Consider the following 14,326-nt stretch of genomic DNA (forward strand, 5'->3'; position numbering starts at 1 on the left):
ATTAGTCTATGGATTAATTAACAAAGATATTAATAAAAACCCTGTACCCCTTTTTCTAGAGTTACAGCTGGCTCGACTGCAGGAGCTGGGATTCAGCATGGACGATTGTCGCAAGGCTCTTTTGGTGTGCCAAGGTAAAGTAATGTGTCTCCATAACACTCCTCTTCATCCTTTCTCTTCTTTCCTCTCCTTCAACAGATGTCATATAGAGGAAAGATGGCTTCTGGCTTTAATACATAAGGGGTGTAATAAAATGACTGGAAGACATGCAACAAAGAGGGCCTTGTTATTTGCTTAAAAACAGAATTCCTGTTATTATGCAATTTTTTCTTTTTTATGTCTAAGAATACAGCTGGATCATCGTTCTCTTGGGTTGTCCAGTAGGTCCCCGTACACTTTCTCTACTTCCTCTGTGAGTTGCTTGAGTCGCTGTGGGAACTGGTTGAACTGATCCCCTTTTAATTTCTTTGCAGGCCAATTGAAAAAGGCAGCAAGTTGGTTGTTTAAGAATGCCGAACCTCTGAAGTCTCTTTCCCAGGCCCCCAACAGCCCAGAGAGCCAGGGGACCACACCAGCTCAGGTGATCTCGGGTGTGGAGATTAAGGCCGAGAGCGTGTGCATCTGCTTCATCGATGACTGCATGGACCGCGACGTTCCTCTTGCCGAGCTCACCTTTTCCCGTGAGTGTTCTCCTGGTTTCCAGACTCATCTTGAAGATTTCCCGTGATGGCAGAATTATTTGGGGCCTTTTTGTGTTATTCTTGCCCTCTACTTAGTAGTATGGATGAATATTTAGATAATGGTTTTACATATGTTCTTCATTATTTGTATTTTAAAGAAATGTGTATTTATTTGCCATATGTGGCCTTCAGCCTATAGCTGTGGAATAATCGAAATTGTCATGACAAAATTTCTGTTATATTAACAGCTCTAGCTAAATAATTCCTGATCTCTCCACCTTATTTTTTTATGTATCTGAATGCTGTAGTGATTGTAGTGTTATTAAAAGCATTTAGAATGCTTCTGCTCTATATATCTTTTGAAAATAGAAAACACAGTCCTATTCGAGTCCCCTTCACAGGGCAGGGAAGAGGTGAAGTTTGAACAGGGACGAGGGTAGAAGTGCGTTAGCCTAAGTCGCGCCATTGTAAGCTGTCTTACCTACGGCTGCTGCAGAGAGTAAAGGAACCTCTCCCTGCTGTGTTTACTTTTAATTTTCCATTGTTTTGATCTTGCTGGCCTCTAGTCCCTTCAAAGAAAATCGGTTCCGGGGATTTAATTTGACCTTTTGCCCATTGTAGAGGTTTTCCTTTTCCTGTGCTTCTGGGCACTTACAAGGGCCACGTGATTAAAACTAGCAACTGGGACTTGGACTGTTTCCATGAGTCTCTTTTCTGCAGAGCACCATTATTCCTTAGTTTTCTATGGTAATCTTAAAAATGCGAGCTAATATTTATCAGGACATGACTGCTTCTATCACTGTACCTTCTTGTAAGGTACTCAGTTAGAAATGTCTTTATGTCCCTACAGGCTTCAAATACACCTGGGTGCTGGGCCTGGGTCTGGTACCGGAGGGAGACAAAGGAGGCATTTACCTCAGTCACAACCTTATAGGGTGCCCACAACTCAGTAATGAAGAGAAATGGCATTTTAATGCAGTATTTTAAAAATCAGAAACTATGCAAAGAACTCTGTGATGAACAAAGTATCAGATTTTTATGTGCTTTCTTCTGAGATCATCAGTCTTAGCTGTAACGAACCTCTCTTTAATGGGCTTTGTCTGCAAAGAAAGTTTTGGTCGTTCCTCCCCAGCTCTGCAGTAAGCTTTGCTTTCATTGCAGGTCTGAATTTCCTTCAGCGTGTAAGAACTAGCCCTGAAGGCTACGCCCACTTCACCCTTTCTGGAGATTATTACAACCGGGCTCTGTCAGGTCAGTGTAAGCATATATTATTGTGGGACTTAACACAAATATTTGCCTGGGCCTATTTCTACATAAATTTTACATGAGGGGAATGGGGGTGGCCTAGGGCAAGGAAAGATAAAAAACAAGTGCCTACATAAGCACAAAAGATCAAGGTTTTTCCTTTTTCTAATTCAACTGAGTTATTTAAAAAGGTGTGTGATTAGTTAAGTCTTTTTGACCTTGAAGTTTGGCGTATTCTAGAATATGAAATTGCTCAATAGTGAAGGATCATTTGGCTGGCCCTGATAGTAGCTAAATTTCCAAGGAGATTTATGGCCATAATCATTTTAAATTTCCAGCCTCCTCACTCCCTGCTGGACTTGTTTGTTTTGTTAGAAGAGTACTGTGTCAGTGATCGTGTCTAATCTGCCACAGCTACTCCCTCAAGTAAAGCACGGTTCATCAGAGCATTCTCTCCTCCCAGAGTCAGAAAGCCCGCATATCCTACAAGGCATTTCCAGGGTCTTCCCTTCCACGGAGAGACCAAGCTAAGGTGCTAGACAGATCGACACTCGGGAATTGTCCTGCACCAGGGCCGAGCGGGTTGGGCTGTGAAGTTCTTTACCTTCAGAGAGTTTTTAGTAGCTGTGGACCAAGTAACAGAGTGGCGCTGTGCAGGCTGAGCTTCGGCGAGGGGTTGCTCCTTTTGCTGTCAATGGAAAATTAAGCCTCAGTGTATTGTGCTGCTGTTGAGTGTTCTAGAGCAGTGGTCACCAACCTTTCGGACCTCATGGATCATCAGTGGTCCATGGGCCACCAATTGGCGACCGCTGCTCCAAAGGTTTCCTTAAACCAGCGGTCACCAACCTTTCGGATCTCACGGACCATCAGTGGTCTGCGGACCGCCAGTTGTCTGCGGACCACCAGTTGGCGACCACTGTTCTAGAGTCCGTCTCATTTAATTCTCTTTTAGTTAACGTTTTCCTTTGTGTTCCAGATTCACTCAGAGTAACAATCTCATTTCCTAATTGTTCAAAATGTTTTAACTTGAGAACAATGGCCCAAGTCTTGCTATTTGAGAGAAACTCTTACAGGGCACATGGCAGCTATTTTTCTGGGAATCATTTGTATTCTCAGAGTAAATATGGCTTACTTTTAAAATTGTATGAACACAGGTCACTAAGTGTGCTAATGGTTGAATTTATATTAGTAAATCAGCTCATCTGTGGTTGATTGAGTATATTTAGAACTGTTAAAAATCAACTGGCCTTGAGCCCTGACCGGTGTGGCTCAGTGGATAAGAGCGTTGGCCTGCGGACTGAAGGGTCCCAGGTTCGATTCCGGTCAAGGGCATGTACCTTGGTTGCGGGCACATCCCTAGTAGGAGGTGTGCAGGAGGCAGCTGATAGATGTTTCTAACTCTCTCTCCCTCTCCTTTCCTCTGTAAAAAATCAATAAAATATATTTAAAAAAAAAATTAACTGGCCTTGAAAAGAATCACAGTGGGATACAATTTTTCTCACCCAACAGCCTGGCAAAAATAAAATGTGACACTATTAAATATTGGTGACGACATGAGCCATAGAACTTTTATTTCCTGCTGCTAGAATTGTAAATTGGTGCAACCGTGTTGGGAAATAATATGTCATGACCTAATCAACTTGAGTGTAAGCATCCCCAACAGCCCAGGATTATGCTGCCTCTAGGTCTGTGCTCGGAGAGTCTCTTGCCTGTGTGTCCCAGGAAATGAGCACAGTCGGCTGATAGCCCTGGTCTTCCTAACAGCAATGAAACGAGTCCGTGACTGTCTTTCAGCGGTAGAACGGATAGATTATACAGCATAGTCCTAATCAGTATGAGTGAATCTCAAAGATATGTTGTTGAACAAAATAGAAACTTGCAAAAGAATACATGCAGTTGGATTCTGTTTAAGTAAAGATCCCCAACAGGACAAACTAATCAATATGTCCTTAAGAAATGCATCCAGGTGTGGTAAAACGGTAACGAAGAGCAAGGAAATGATTAGAAACCCAAGTGCATGGTTATTGGGAGTTGGATGGGAGAGGGTTGGTGAGAAGCAGGACAGAGATGGGGGCCCGGCACTCGGGCTTCAAAGGCACTCGTGATTTTCTAGTTCTTAAAACCAAATAGTGCATGCATGAGTTTTGCAGTAATTTTATTCTTTAAACTATACATATATGTGGTTTATATGACATTGTACATATGACATTTTAAGTTAAAAAATTGGAAAATCTTAATGGATTTCCAAGTATACCTATTTATTTAACCAATGGTTTCATGATGTAAGCAGGAGAATCAAATTTAATAGTTATATCAGCCACTGATGCTACTTTTCGGAGACTCCGTTTTCATCTTGAGAGGATCAAACACAGGCTCTGCCTGCCCTTTAAGGGGAGAGGCACATCGCCTTCACCCCTGGAAGACCATGGTCGGCACAGACATGCTTTTCTACTTACAGCCCCTCCAGAGCACAGACATCTGTAGGGTGACCTGTGGCTAAAGACGGTGCTTTCATTGTGAAATCAAATTGGAAATAGAAAGCTATTAAGCTACAGTTTGTCCTTGCTGAGCATTTGTGAACAGTGTTCCCCTATAAAGGCTTGGTATCTGCTGAACAGATGTCTTATTTCCTGTGCTCTCTTAGGCTGGGAGCCATTTCTTGAGCCCTGGCCGTGCACTGTATCCTGGCAACAGCAGGCAGCTAGTCGTCTCCATCCTCCTCGGCTGAAGCTGGAAGCCAAGGCCAAAACCCGTTTGGACATCAATATCACTTCAGTACTAATTGGTGAGTGGAAAGTTGTCTTCAGAAGGTTGGTACATTTCTGTACATAAGTCCCTTGTCTGGACGACTATTAATCCTGGTTTAGCAAATGCTTGGGCCCGTACAAGACATCACTTATGCATCGTGGCTCTTTCCTGAAAATCCCTAACCTAGCCTCAATTCTTCTCAACCCAGTGCTCCAGAGTTAGCATCCCAATTAATGCAATCAGTGATCAAACAAGAGCTTAGCCTGCTTGGGAAACATGAATGTTCATGATGAACTTCCTCCTCATCATGCTTGGTCACTGGGGTGTAGAAGTGGCTTTAGATTCACTTCTCTCAGGCAATTCACTGAATAATTCTTAAAAGGTTTAATTTTGACCTTGTCTTTATAGCAGGATAAGTTGCCTGTACTGCCTCCCATCAGGTATCATGTCATTTTGTAAAAGGGTTGCCAAGCTAATGGTGTATGTTCTGAGAGTTTTTTGGACAGCATGGGAATGTACATTCCTGGATTCAGTGTCGTGAATCAGAACCACTCTATGCTTATATATATATCATGTGAAACTCATACATAATTTATCATACAACTTACACTCACTGTTGGAATTACCTAGTGATATGATTTTTGGTGACAACTGTAGTTATCTCTGAGTGATAGATAACACACACATTGTTGCAAATCTGTGAACTTGAGGCTCTCAGAATATCCATTGACTTATTCTACGTCAGTAAGATGGAGAGAATGCTTAGTGAAATAAGACTATAAGTGTAATGATCTTCAAATTTTAAAACCATTGTTTCACATGATCAGATTTCATTCACTAATTTGCCTGGATATTATTACCTATGTAACAGTAAATTGATCTCATGATCCTCCTATACTATTTTATTTCGCTTCCTATGTTATTTCTTTTACTAGAGGCCCGGTGCATGAAATTTGTGCATGGGGGGGTGAGAGGGTTCCTCAGCCCAGCCTGCACCCTCTCGCAATCCGGGACCACTGGCTTTTAACCACTGGCCTGTCTGCCTGCCTGATCGCCCCTAACCACTCTGCCTGTTCTAGGAGGTATATCTTAATTAGTATAAAAGGTCTTTATTTGGGTGTGGTACATCATTTTGTTAACCTGCTCTCCCCATTGTAATTCTCCTCTCAAAAGAGTAAGAAAAAAACAAAACACCTTGAGGACTGTCAGGTGGATTTCAGCCTCTTGAATTTAGTGGTTTTCTAACAGCCTCCAGTTGTTCTTTTTTAAATTTTATCTCTAAACCCTGTCGCTTAGCATGGGATTCCACGCTCTACACAAACTAAATCATCTTGGCTTTGTCCTTACCCCAGTATGTTGTGCCAAAGTCACGCTGAAGTATTTAATGTTCACTGATTGTACCATGTACTTTCATGTTGAAGCCTTTGCATATGCTGTTTTCTGTGCCTGGAATGTCTGTATCATAATCCCATTGGTAAACTGTAATTTCTACTCATTCTTTTAGACCTAGAACAAAGGTATCCTCCTCCCCCCAAGATTCCTATGTGTGGGCCTCCACTTCTGCCAAAGCAGACGAAATCTTCCCCTGTTCTGTGCTCCCACAGAATTTCATTCTTATCTTTGTTTTAGCTCCTCTCACATTGTGGTATCATTTTGTGGTAATTAATGGTTGTTTTGTTAACATTAATTTCTTCCAGTGGAGAACGAGGTTCTCCAGGGGACACACTTGCTCAGAATCCAGCATGTTGCCCAGCATGTAGTGAGGCATTCCATGGAAGCTTGTTTTGCTGAATTGACATTATCTGACTTGAACCTTTCATATTTTCTACTTCTGTTCTAAATGTCTTTGGGGAATGTTTTCCAGACCAGTATGTAAGTACCAAGGAATCATGGATGGCAGATTACTGTAAAGAGGACAAGGAAGTAGACTCAACTACAACAGAAGACTGGATGGGCTCTTCAGTGGATCCTCCCTGCTTTGGACAAAGTAAGGGTTTTCTCTACAATTGTCTAACTGTCACTGTTGACCTACAGAGCCATGTTTCATTGAAAACTCCAAAATCATTTTCAGTAGAAAAACCAACAGGAAATTCTGTCTTCTACAGTTCTCTTTTAGTCTTTGTGAGAGACATTTTTCTGGCGCAAAATACTCAATTTTTAATATGAGCTCCAGTCTCACCTTTGTGGGAGAGAGAGGACCTGCAATATACGGGTCCTCAGTTCTGGCAACGTGGCACGGCACTGGTGCCCTGGAAGTGCATCGAGACCAGCCATTGCTCAGTTTGGGTTTACTCAGCCAAACATTCCTGTTGATGGAATTTTTTGACTAGTTTTTTAAAAACATCTTTTCAGTCTTCTAAACCCAGAGATTGGCTATTTTCTTGAAGAGAGGGAGGGCAGGTTATCCCATGTGGAAAAAACTGTTAGGGGGGCCCTGTATTGTTCATAAAATATAAAAGAATTGAATGCTCAGCCGCTTGAAGAGGGAGGAGTCAGATTGTTCTCTGTTAACGATGTTTTCTTTCCTTATTTAATGCTTCACCATGGAGCTCTGATTGCCTTGGAGCTGGGGAGATTGTGATGGCCAACTGCATGGTTCTTAGTTGTTCCACAGCCATTGTCATTCAAATTCAGCTCAGCCCCAGCTCTTTGAGTGTGGTTTCTTTGGGAGTCTTGGCTGGGCTTCACATAGCTCATGAGGACTTCACATAGCTCATGCATATACAAATATTCCATCTGGTGTGCAAACGTGTCGCGGGGAGATGGATTTTCCTAGTGTATGAAGTATTTGAACTTGTCCGTCTCTCCTCAGGATGTTTAAATGGACTGTCTATCTGCCTTGTACTTCCAGAATAAGGGACAAGGAAATGTCAGCTCTGCTTGCTCTCTCGTCCCAGGCTGTTGCTTCTGAGACTCAAGGTCATTGCTTCGGAGCCAGGGCTTTTCAGATATCATCAGCTTCAATGTTGGCTCCTCCCCTAACCTTCCCAGTTTCTGTGTCAAGAGAATGTAACACAGAATTCTACCCAGAAGACTAAATACTCTTCTGTAATATGTCTTCTGTCTTAGGGAGTGTGTGTTTCTAAAAGCATTCATACAGGAGGATCTTAAATCCAGTCAGTGCAAACACGAGGAAGGCCCAGTCTTTAGGATTCTAGCAAAAGGTTTTCTGTCCCTCTGCTCCCTGCCCTTTTAAAAAAAGAAAGAAAAAAAGTTCTCTTTCTTTAAAGTTAATAAGCTGCCTTATCTATGTTAAATGCCTCTGCTAAATTAAAGCCGGATTTTATTTACTTACAGATTTTTATGGTTACTTAGGTTTATAAAGGTGTAATATTTCTTCTTAATTAGACGTAACTGAATATACCTAAATTTCCAAACTTCTTTTCTGTCTGGAAATTCCTGGGTGGCAGTAAATCAAATGGGATTGTATTCTGTTTTAGACCTACTGAAGTAGTTGTTGGGCATTTGTTCTGAAAGTCAGTCGGTTTGAACCTTGCTGAACTGACCACAGACTTTCAGGTGTTATTCACGACTATTTAGTCACATTCCCCCCAGATTTGTACATTTTATTCCAGGCAGTTTCAATGGGGAGCCCTTGGAATAATGTGAAATTCAGCCCAAGGGAGCTGCTGATTTCCCGTTTCTTTAGCAGGGGAAAGAAAACAGCCTCATGTCTGACATAATTGTTGGCTTTGTTCAGTAAGGGCTGAGGTTCTGCAGGTAAACCTGGCTGGCATGGCACCTTATTGAACTCACTAGTTTTGTATTCCGAAGACATTATATGAAAATATCAAATATAAACATTCTAAACACTTCCATGTTTAATGTAGAATGTAACTAATACTCTGAGGTAACTAACGCCTTAGTAAAGATGGCGAAAACTGAAACACAGACGGGCTCTTCACCTGGAGTGAGGAAACCCCGAGGAATAGCATCCTGCTGCTGCTGCTGCTTCTGCAAGCGGGACGAGCGCCTCCGCTAGCTGGCAGGGCGTGTTGGTGACTCTTCTATGACCTTTCGGAACATGGTGCTTTAAGTTAAAAACCCTCAAAAGCCTTGTCATTCTGATCACAAGAATGTCGAATACACTTTCTTTCCCCAACTGAGGAAAAAAAGGCGCATCTTTGACAATGCCTCGGTAATAAAAGCCGGCGTGGAAACCGCCCTGCTCACTCGGTCAGGCACCTTCATAGCGCTTAGAAATCACTGAGGGGAATGATCGCACAGGTGCATGGTGCTTGCTATCTCTGTATGTACTCCGTTTGTGCTTACGCTTTGGAGGTGAGTCTTCTTATTCACTGTGTTTATTCTTACTCTCTAACTTTGTCTCTCCTGTCTACCAGGCCTCCCCCTTGTCTACCTTAGAACTAGGAGTACAGCCAGTCTGACTAACCTAGAGCACCAGATCTATGCTAGAGGTACAGTACAGCCAAGCGAGGCCTTGCTTTATTTTCCTGTTTTAAGATCTGCCATGTCCATCTGTTTTCTGTGAATGGGGGCATACCAAGTTTTGAGTACTTTGGTTTAGTAGCAGGAAAGAGAATTCCGACGAATGAACAGGGAGACGCCTTCTATCAGAAGGAAGCGATGTGCTGGCGTATGCCGTCTCTTGCATTTGCCTTATCCCTCGGTGGAAACGGGATCAACTCCGCCATGTGGGGTGCAGAAATATCCCGGTCAGTGAGGCGATTTCTCCTACTGAAAGCAAGTAAGAAGAAGAAGCCCGGCCTCCACCGAGCAGTGCTGCCAGACTGTATCGCACACTCAGTGAACATTTAACCAGAATGCAAGGGGCTCTACTGATCGGGAATAGATCTCAGAAAATACTTCCCTTAGACACAAACCTCATCGTTAGCTGTGACTCGAGCTGCTTAGGAGACAGAAAAGCAAATGTCCTTCTAACTCTGACCATGTAAGGTTCCTTGGGAATTTGGTCAGTAGATATGATAGAATACACCACAAACATGCAGGGATTGGCATCTCAGGACCTGCATGTATGTAATCAGAATGATTTGTGTGTGTACTGGGCTAACAGCAGGCCCTGCCTGGGCCATGACATCTTTTGTAGGAAAAGGTCTTTGCGTTTCCTCTACCAGGAGTTCAGAGCAGGGAGAGTACTCCGCGGGGTAGTACTATGGGCTTTTCCGAAAAGTTTCACTGAGGTGGATGTTTGGGGGTGGCTCACAAAGACAACCCGTGATTGAGTCTTCATTTATTCAGGGATTTATACCCTAAGCTTTCCTCTGTCTGCGATTTAATGTTTCAGGCTAAGCAGAGTATTATTCCAGTTTAGCTGATGAGGTCAGAGAGCCTGAGAAAGACTAAGTAATTGGCCTTCACTCACCTGACTAGCTAGTAGCAGGCCTGGGACGTTAATCTATTTCTTATGATTTACAAAGCAGGTCCTTTCTGACAGGCTGAGCTGCTTCTATAGCATGGAAACCTGCACGGTTTATAATGGCCAAATTACTCTGACACATGAGTCCAAAGGGGTAGAAATTTCTCAGCTGGAGCCACTTGAGGCCGAAGTCGGACATGAGGAGCTTCAGGCTCTCGGAGCCCGTGAAGAGGTTAGGTCTGGTCCCTGGAGGCAGAGTTTCTTAGGCCACCAGGGAACATGGTGCTCCTTGATGGCCTTGGGGATTTGCTCTCTGGTGCTGTGCCGAGGCAAACCCATAGCCGATTTGGACCCTAGCGCAGGAGATGTCAGGTGTGCCCCCTGGTGCTGGGTTTGGACTCGTGAGCACTCCACGAATTCTGTTATCGGAGAAGTCGGATGCCGACGTCTTGGCCGGTATGTGTAATCAAAACAAGAAGCTTGGGGACCTCAGCAGTGTGCCTTCCCAGGCTATTTAATTCCAAAGTAATATACTTGTGAATATCTTTATGTGGGTTCCCAGCACTTTATTCTGTATTACAGTGTGATCAAAGCCACTTGCCACCTGTTCTTTTAACATCTAATTTGCAAATGGAAACTTACGGTCTGGCTTGCAGTGGGATATGAAAGCGCAGCTGGCCGCTTTTCCTCCGGGCCCCGTATCCTGCAGTAAAGCCGCTCTCGCTGCGCTCACGGAGCGGGGCGCCTCTCAAGGTGCCACAGTCGGCACTGTTTACCCTGCAGGCAGCTCTTAAAGTTTTACTCCCCCTCTGCTCTTGTCGGCAGCCTCACAGCTACTCGGTAATTTTCTACTTGGTGAGCATTATTTTTTTAAAGCAAACCTTGGGAACTAAGTGAGGCCATTTGGAGGAGAAATGGGAATGTTTTGAGCAGAGAGTATCTTTAGATGCATTTGGAGGGTGTCGCTAAAGACTGTCCATGGAATTGAGGGAATATGTGGTATACGCTCATTTACTGAGCATGTTGCCATCTCTCAGACTTCCCTGAGCCACGGTTGTTACCAAAGCAGAACTTGCCTTAACCTGACATTGCTTGTCTGCAGTGTTTGTAGTACAGACTCCTGAAAACTTTAGAGGATAAAAAAGGGAAAAAGGAAGTGCTTCCTTTAAAGGCAGTGATCACTGCTGACTGGGAGGGCAGGGTCTGGTGCGGTCTGCCTTCCTGTCCTGCTGGCGGGACACACGTGGGCCTGGGAGACGAGTTTAATTTTGCTGTCGTGTTCTCAGTCAGCATTTACAGTCATTTTCTCCACAGCTGCAGGCCATTTGGGTCCCGGCTTTGCTCATACTGTCTTTGTGCTTTAAAGCGGTGCACATAGTAAGACTGGGCTGCACCCCCTTTGTTGCTAGTGAGCGTGTGGCATGAGCACCGCAGCCAGGAGGCGCCAGCGTTGGGTTGCCGCTGCGTTTGTGGTTCCTGCTGCCCCCTCCGCCTTTCTTCCTGTGGCCACAGGCGAGACTCAGGCCCTTGTCAGAGGAGCTGAGGCCCCGCCGTGGGCAGCCTCAGTTCTGTGCCAGACCACCACACAGGCAGGGGGCAGGCAGCCGGACCCGGGCAGTGGCCGGGCACCTACAGCCTTGTCGGCTTTCTGGCCATGGGGTCTCCCACTTCGCTGGCTTTTTAAAAGTATTTATTGTCAGGTTAGCTCTTTCTAGAATTTGATTACTTATAGTCTTGTATTGATCAGTGTTTCCAGTTTCCCTGACTAGCAACTATTTTGTGAAAAGAAATCATATTTTGTGCTCCTTTTGTAGACTCTGTAGTACTTATGGTGTTGGTATCTGTGCTAGAGACGGGCTAAAAATTTCATTTAAAAAGCTCTGAAATAGTATATTTCTGATCTTTCCAGGAGAAAAATATCCCAACTATTAGTGTAAGAGCATAGGGAAGAATGTTTTTATTTCGTTATAATGTGAATAATGTGACTGAAGTGTAACTTTTGCAGAAAGGGAGGCTTTGTTACAGCACAGGCATTTTGGACAAAGTTTAATGAAGTAGGTGTGATAAATTTGCTACAGTTTGGGTTACCTATTTAGAATCTATTTATTGGGAGTAGCGAGGGTCCATTTCTCTTTTTCCCTCTTTTGATTCCAACCAAGTTAGGTCCCGATGCCCTCCGTGGAGATGAGGCCCCTAAGAATTGTGGGAGAACTGGGGGCTGGCAGTCACCCACCACAGCCATTCGTCAGGGAGGACCGAGTCATCCTGTAGCAGGCAGCAAAGTACATGGAGGTTCCATTGGTCCCCTTTCCCTCCCCCTTCAGCCCCTTTGCCAAGAGACCATTTTTGGCCCAGTCTCCAGGTGGGGTGGGGGGGCTCTCCCACACAGATGGAGGCGGGTGCTAATAGCCACCTTGTTTGTTCACAGCAGAGGTGAAAACGCCCAAGCGCCGGCAGCCTTTTGTCCCCTTTGCTCTGAGGAATCACACAGGCTGTACTTTGTGGTTCGCCACCCTGACCACCACGCCCACCAGGTAAGGAGCACTTGGTCTGTCACTGAGCCATCTCTGCCACCAAAGGCTCCTGCGTGCCAGCCCAGGGGGCCCCTTCTTGAGGCTCTCAGAGTATTCGAAGCAATCACGTGCTGTCCTGCTGAGACTTATGGTGGAGGTTCTGGTTCTCTGTGGAATCAGTAGTCAGAGAAATAGGCCCCGAGTTTCAAATGTCCAAATGATGACCCTGATCCCGGTAGACATTACGTTTGAAGTCAGAGTCCGGCAAATTAAGGCTGAGAGTGGGAAGCGCGAAAGAAAAGTCATTCCATCTTTTCTCTCCATCCTCCCACCCCCCCAAGAATTGCTTTCCAACCTAAAGCACACTTCAATCCAGATGGAATTGGGTGGAGTTTGGAGAACAAGTGAGAATTTACCTAAGCCAAGTGAGAAGGTCCTTCAGCAGCTTTCAGCCTGTTCAGACCTTGGCTGGACTTTCCAAATCCACGCTGATCTCTCCAGCTTAGGAAATGAGAGCACGAAACGAGTAACAGCATCAACTGGTTGGAAACCACATTTTCCTGCCTCCGCGAAGTATGATAATGCCTTACAGGAGACGGTTTTTGTTTTTTAAACACAGTTCAGGCCTGTTAAGTTCTTGATAGTCACTTAAATACGACTTTTAAAAGTCACGACTCACTTTACATAGCACTTATGTAGCAGCTCTACTGCCGAGGCAGGTGACTGTGCACTATAGCTTTCAGCTGTTTCTAAAGTGTCACATGAGCTGCGTTTGATCATGAAGATACCTTTAGTTACTGACCTTTAGGTCATCCTTTGGAGCCAGATTATACGGCCTTATTGCTGTGAATCGCGTTCCGGGAGGGTTTCTGTTCCCAGCGCCAGCTCCGTGTGAGGAGGAGCTGGGAGAGAGGCACAGGCTGCTATTGTCTGATTTGGTTCCAGGGCTGCACTGTCTCACAGCGGGAGTCCAGGGGGAGTTCCAGAAGGGGACGGGACATTTCTCGATGACACTCACAATGTCAGCGAGTGGCGGGAAGTCCTCACAGGTGAAGAGATTCCCTTTGAATTTGAAGCACGTGGAAAGTTAAGACACAGGTAAAGTATGATTCATTCTTTTCCTAAAAAATATTTATGTATATGATATGATTGTCCCTAGTGTTTCGCCTATTCACCTTCCTTTATTAAAGATTTTAATGCTTTATTTTTAAAAGATACTTTGAAAAATTAGTGGTTTCTTTCCTTTTAAAAAATATGACTTTCTTACTATCTTGGAAATAAAGTTTCCCCCCATTAATTATCTTTTTATTTGACATGTGTGTTTCACATAATTTGGTTGAAGCATTGACAGAGCATATCTCTCAAGTTCATTGCCTCCCAGCCTGGTTTTCATGATGCACTGGTGACATGGTACTCCTGAAAGGTTGGCAAACATGTCGATTTCAGTTTTAAGACACATATGTGTGCCACATAGCACTTGGAGCAAGCAGGTGCTTTCAGGAAGCAGAGCCGTATGAGGAGGTACATGGATGCTGAGGAGGATTCGAAACACTCGTCTAGGGAGACCGCTAGCACCCCTCTTGACATAGTCCACCAGAGGACTGGGACGAACGCGAGAGAAGCTTGTGGCTTGTTACCGAGAGGTCACAAAATATCTAACAAAGTGTTCTTGTGTTTGCAGACATTGTTAAGTGGAAAGGCTGTCCAGTGAATAGGCTAAGATTTCAGCCTCATATCTGTTTGCAAGCTGAGCTGAAGTGTGGGAGACTGGCTTCCGCCTTATGCTTTCATGATGCTCTTAA

General features: G+C 44.4%; 1 protein-coding gene across 1 annotated transcript in view; it reads left to right on the plus strand.

Annotated features, from left to right (window-relative positions):
• VPS13D (vacuolar protein sorting 13 homolog D) overlaps window positions 1-14,326 on the plus strand; it is a 222,901-nt gene that overhangs the window by 79,442 nt on the left and 129,133 nt on the right. The window contains exons 35-41 of the mRNA XM_054720656.1: window positions 60-134; window positions 474-680; window positions 1,842-1,931; window positions 4,570-4,710; window positions 6,538-6,660; window positions 12,440-12,545; window positions 13,470-13,622. Coding sequence (XP_054576631.1) covers window positions 60-134; window positions 474-680; window positions 1,842-1,931; window positions 4,570-4,710; window positions 6,538-6,660; window positions 12,440-12,545; window positions 13,470-13,622 — 895 coding nt within the window. The remainder of the gene's footprint in view (window positions 1-59; window positions 135-473; window positions 681-1,841; window positions 1,932-4,569; window positions 4,711-6,537; window positions 6,661-12,439; window positions 12,546-13,469; window positions 13,623-14,326) is intronic.

The sequence above is a fragment of the Eptesicus fuscus genome, chromosome 9 (genome assembly GCF_027574615.1).
Source record: "Eptesicus fuscus isolate TK198812 chromosome 9, DD_ASM_mEF_20220401, whole genome shotgun sequence".
Classification (NCBI taxonomy): Eukaryota; Metazoa; Chordata; class Mammalia; order Chiroptera; family Vespertilionidae; genus Eptesicus; species Eptesicus fuscus.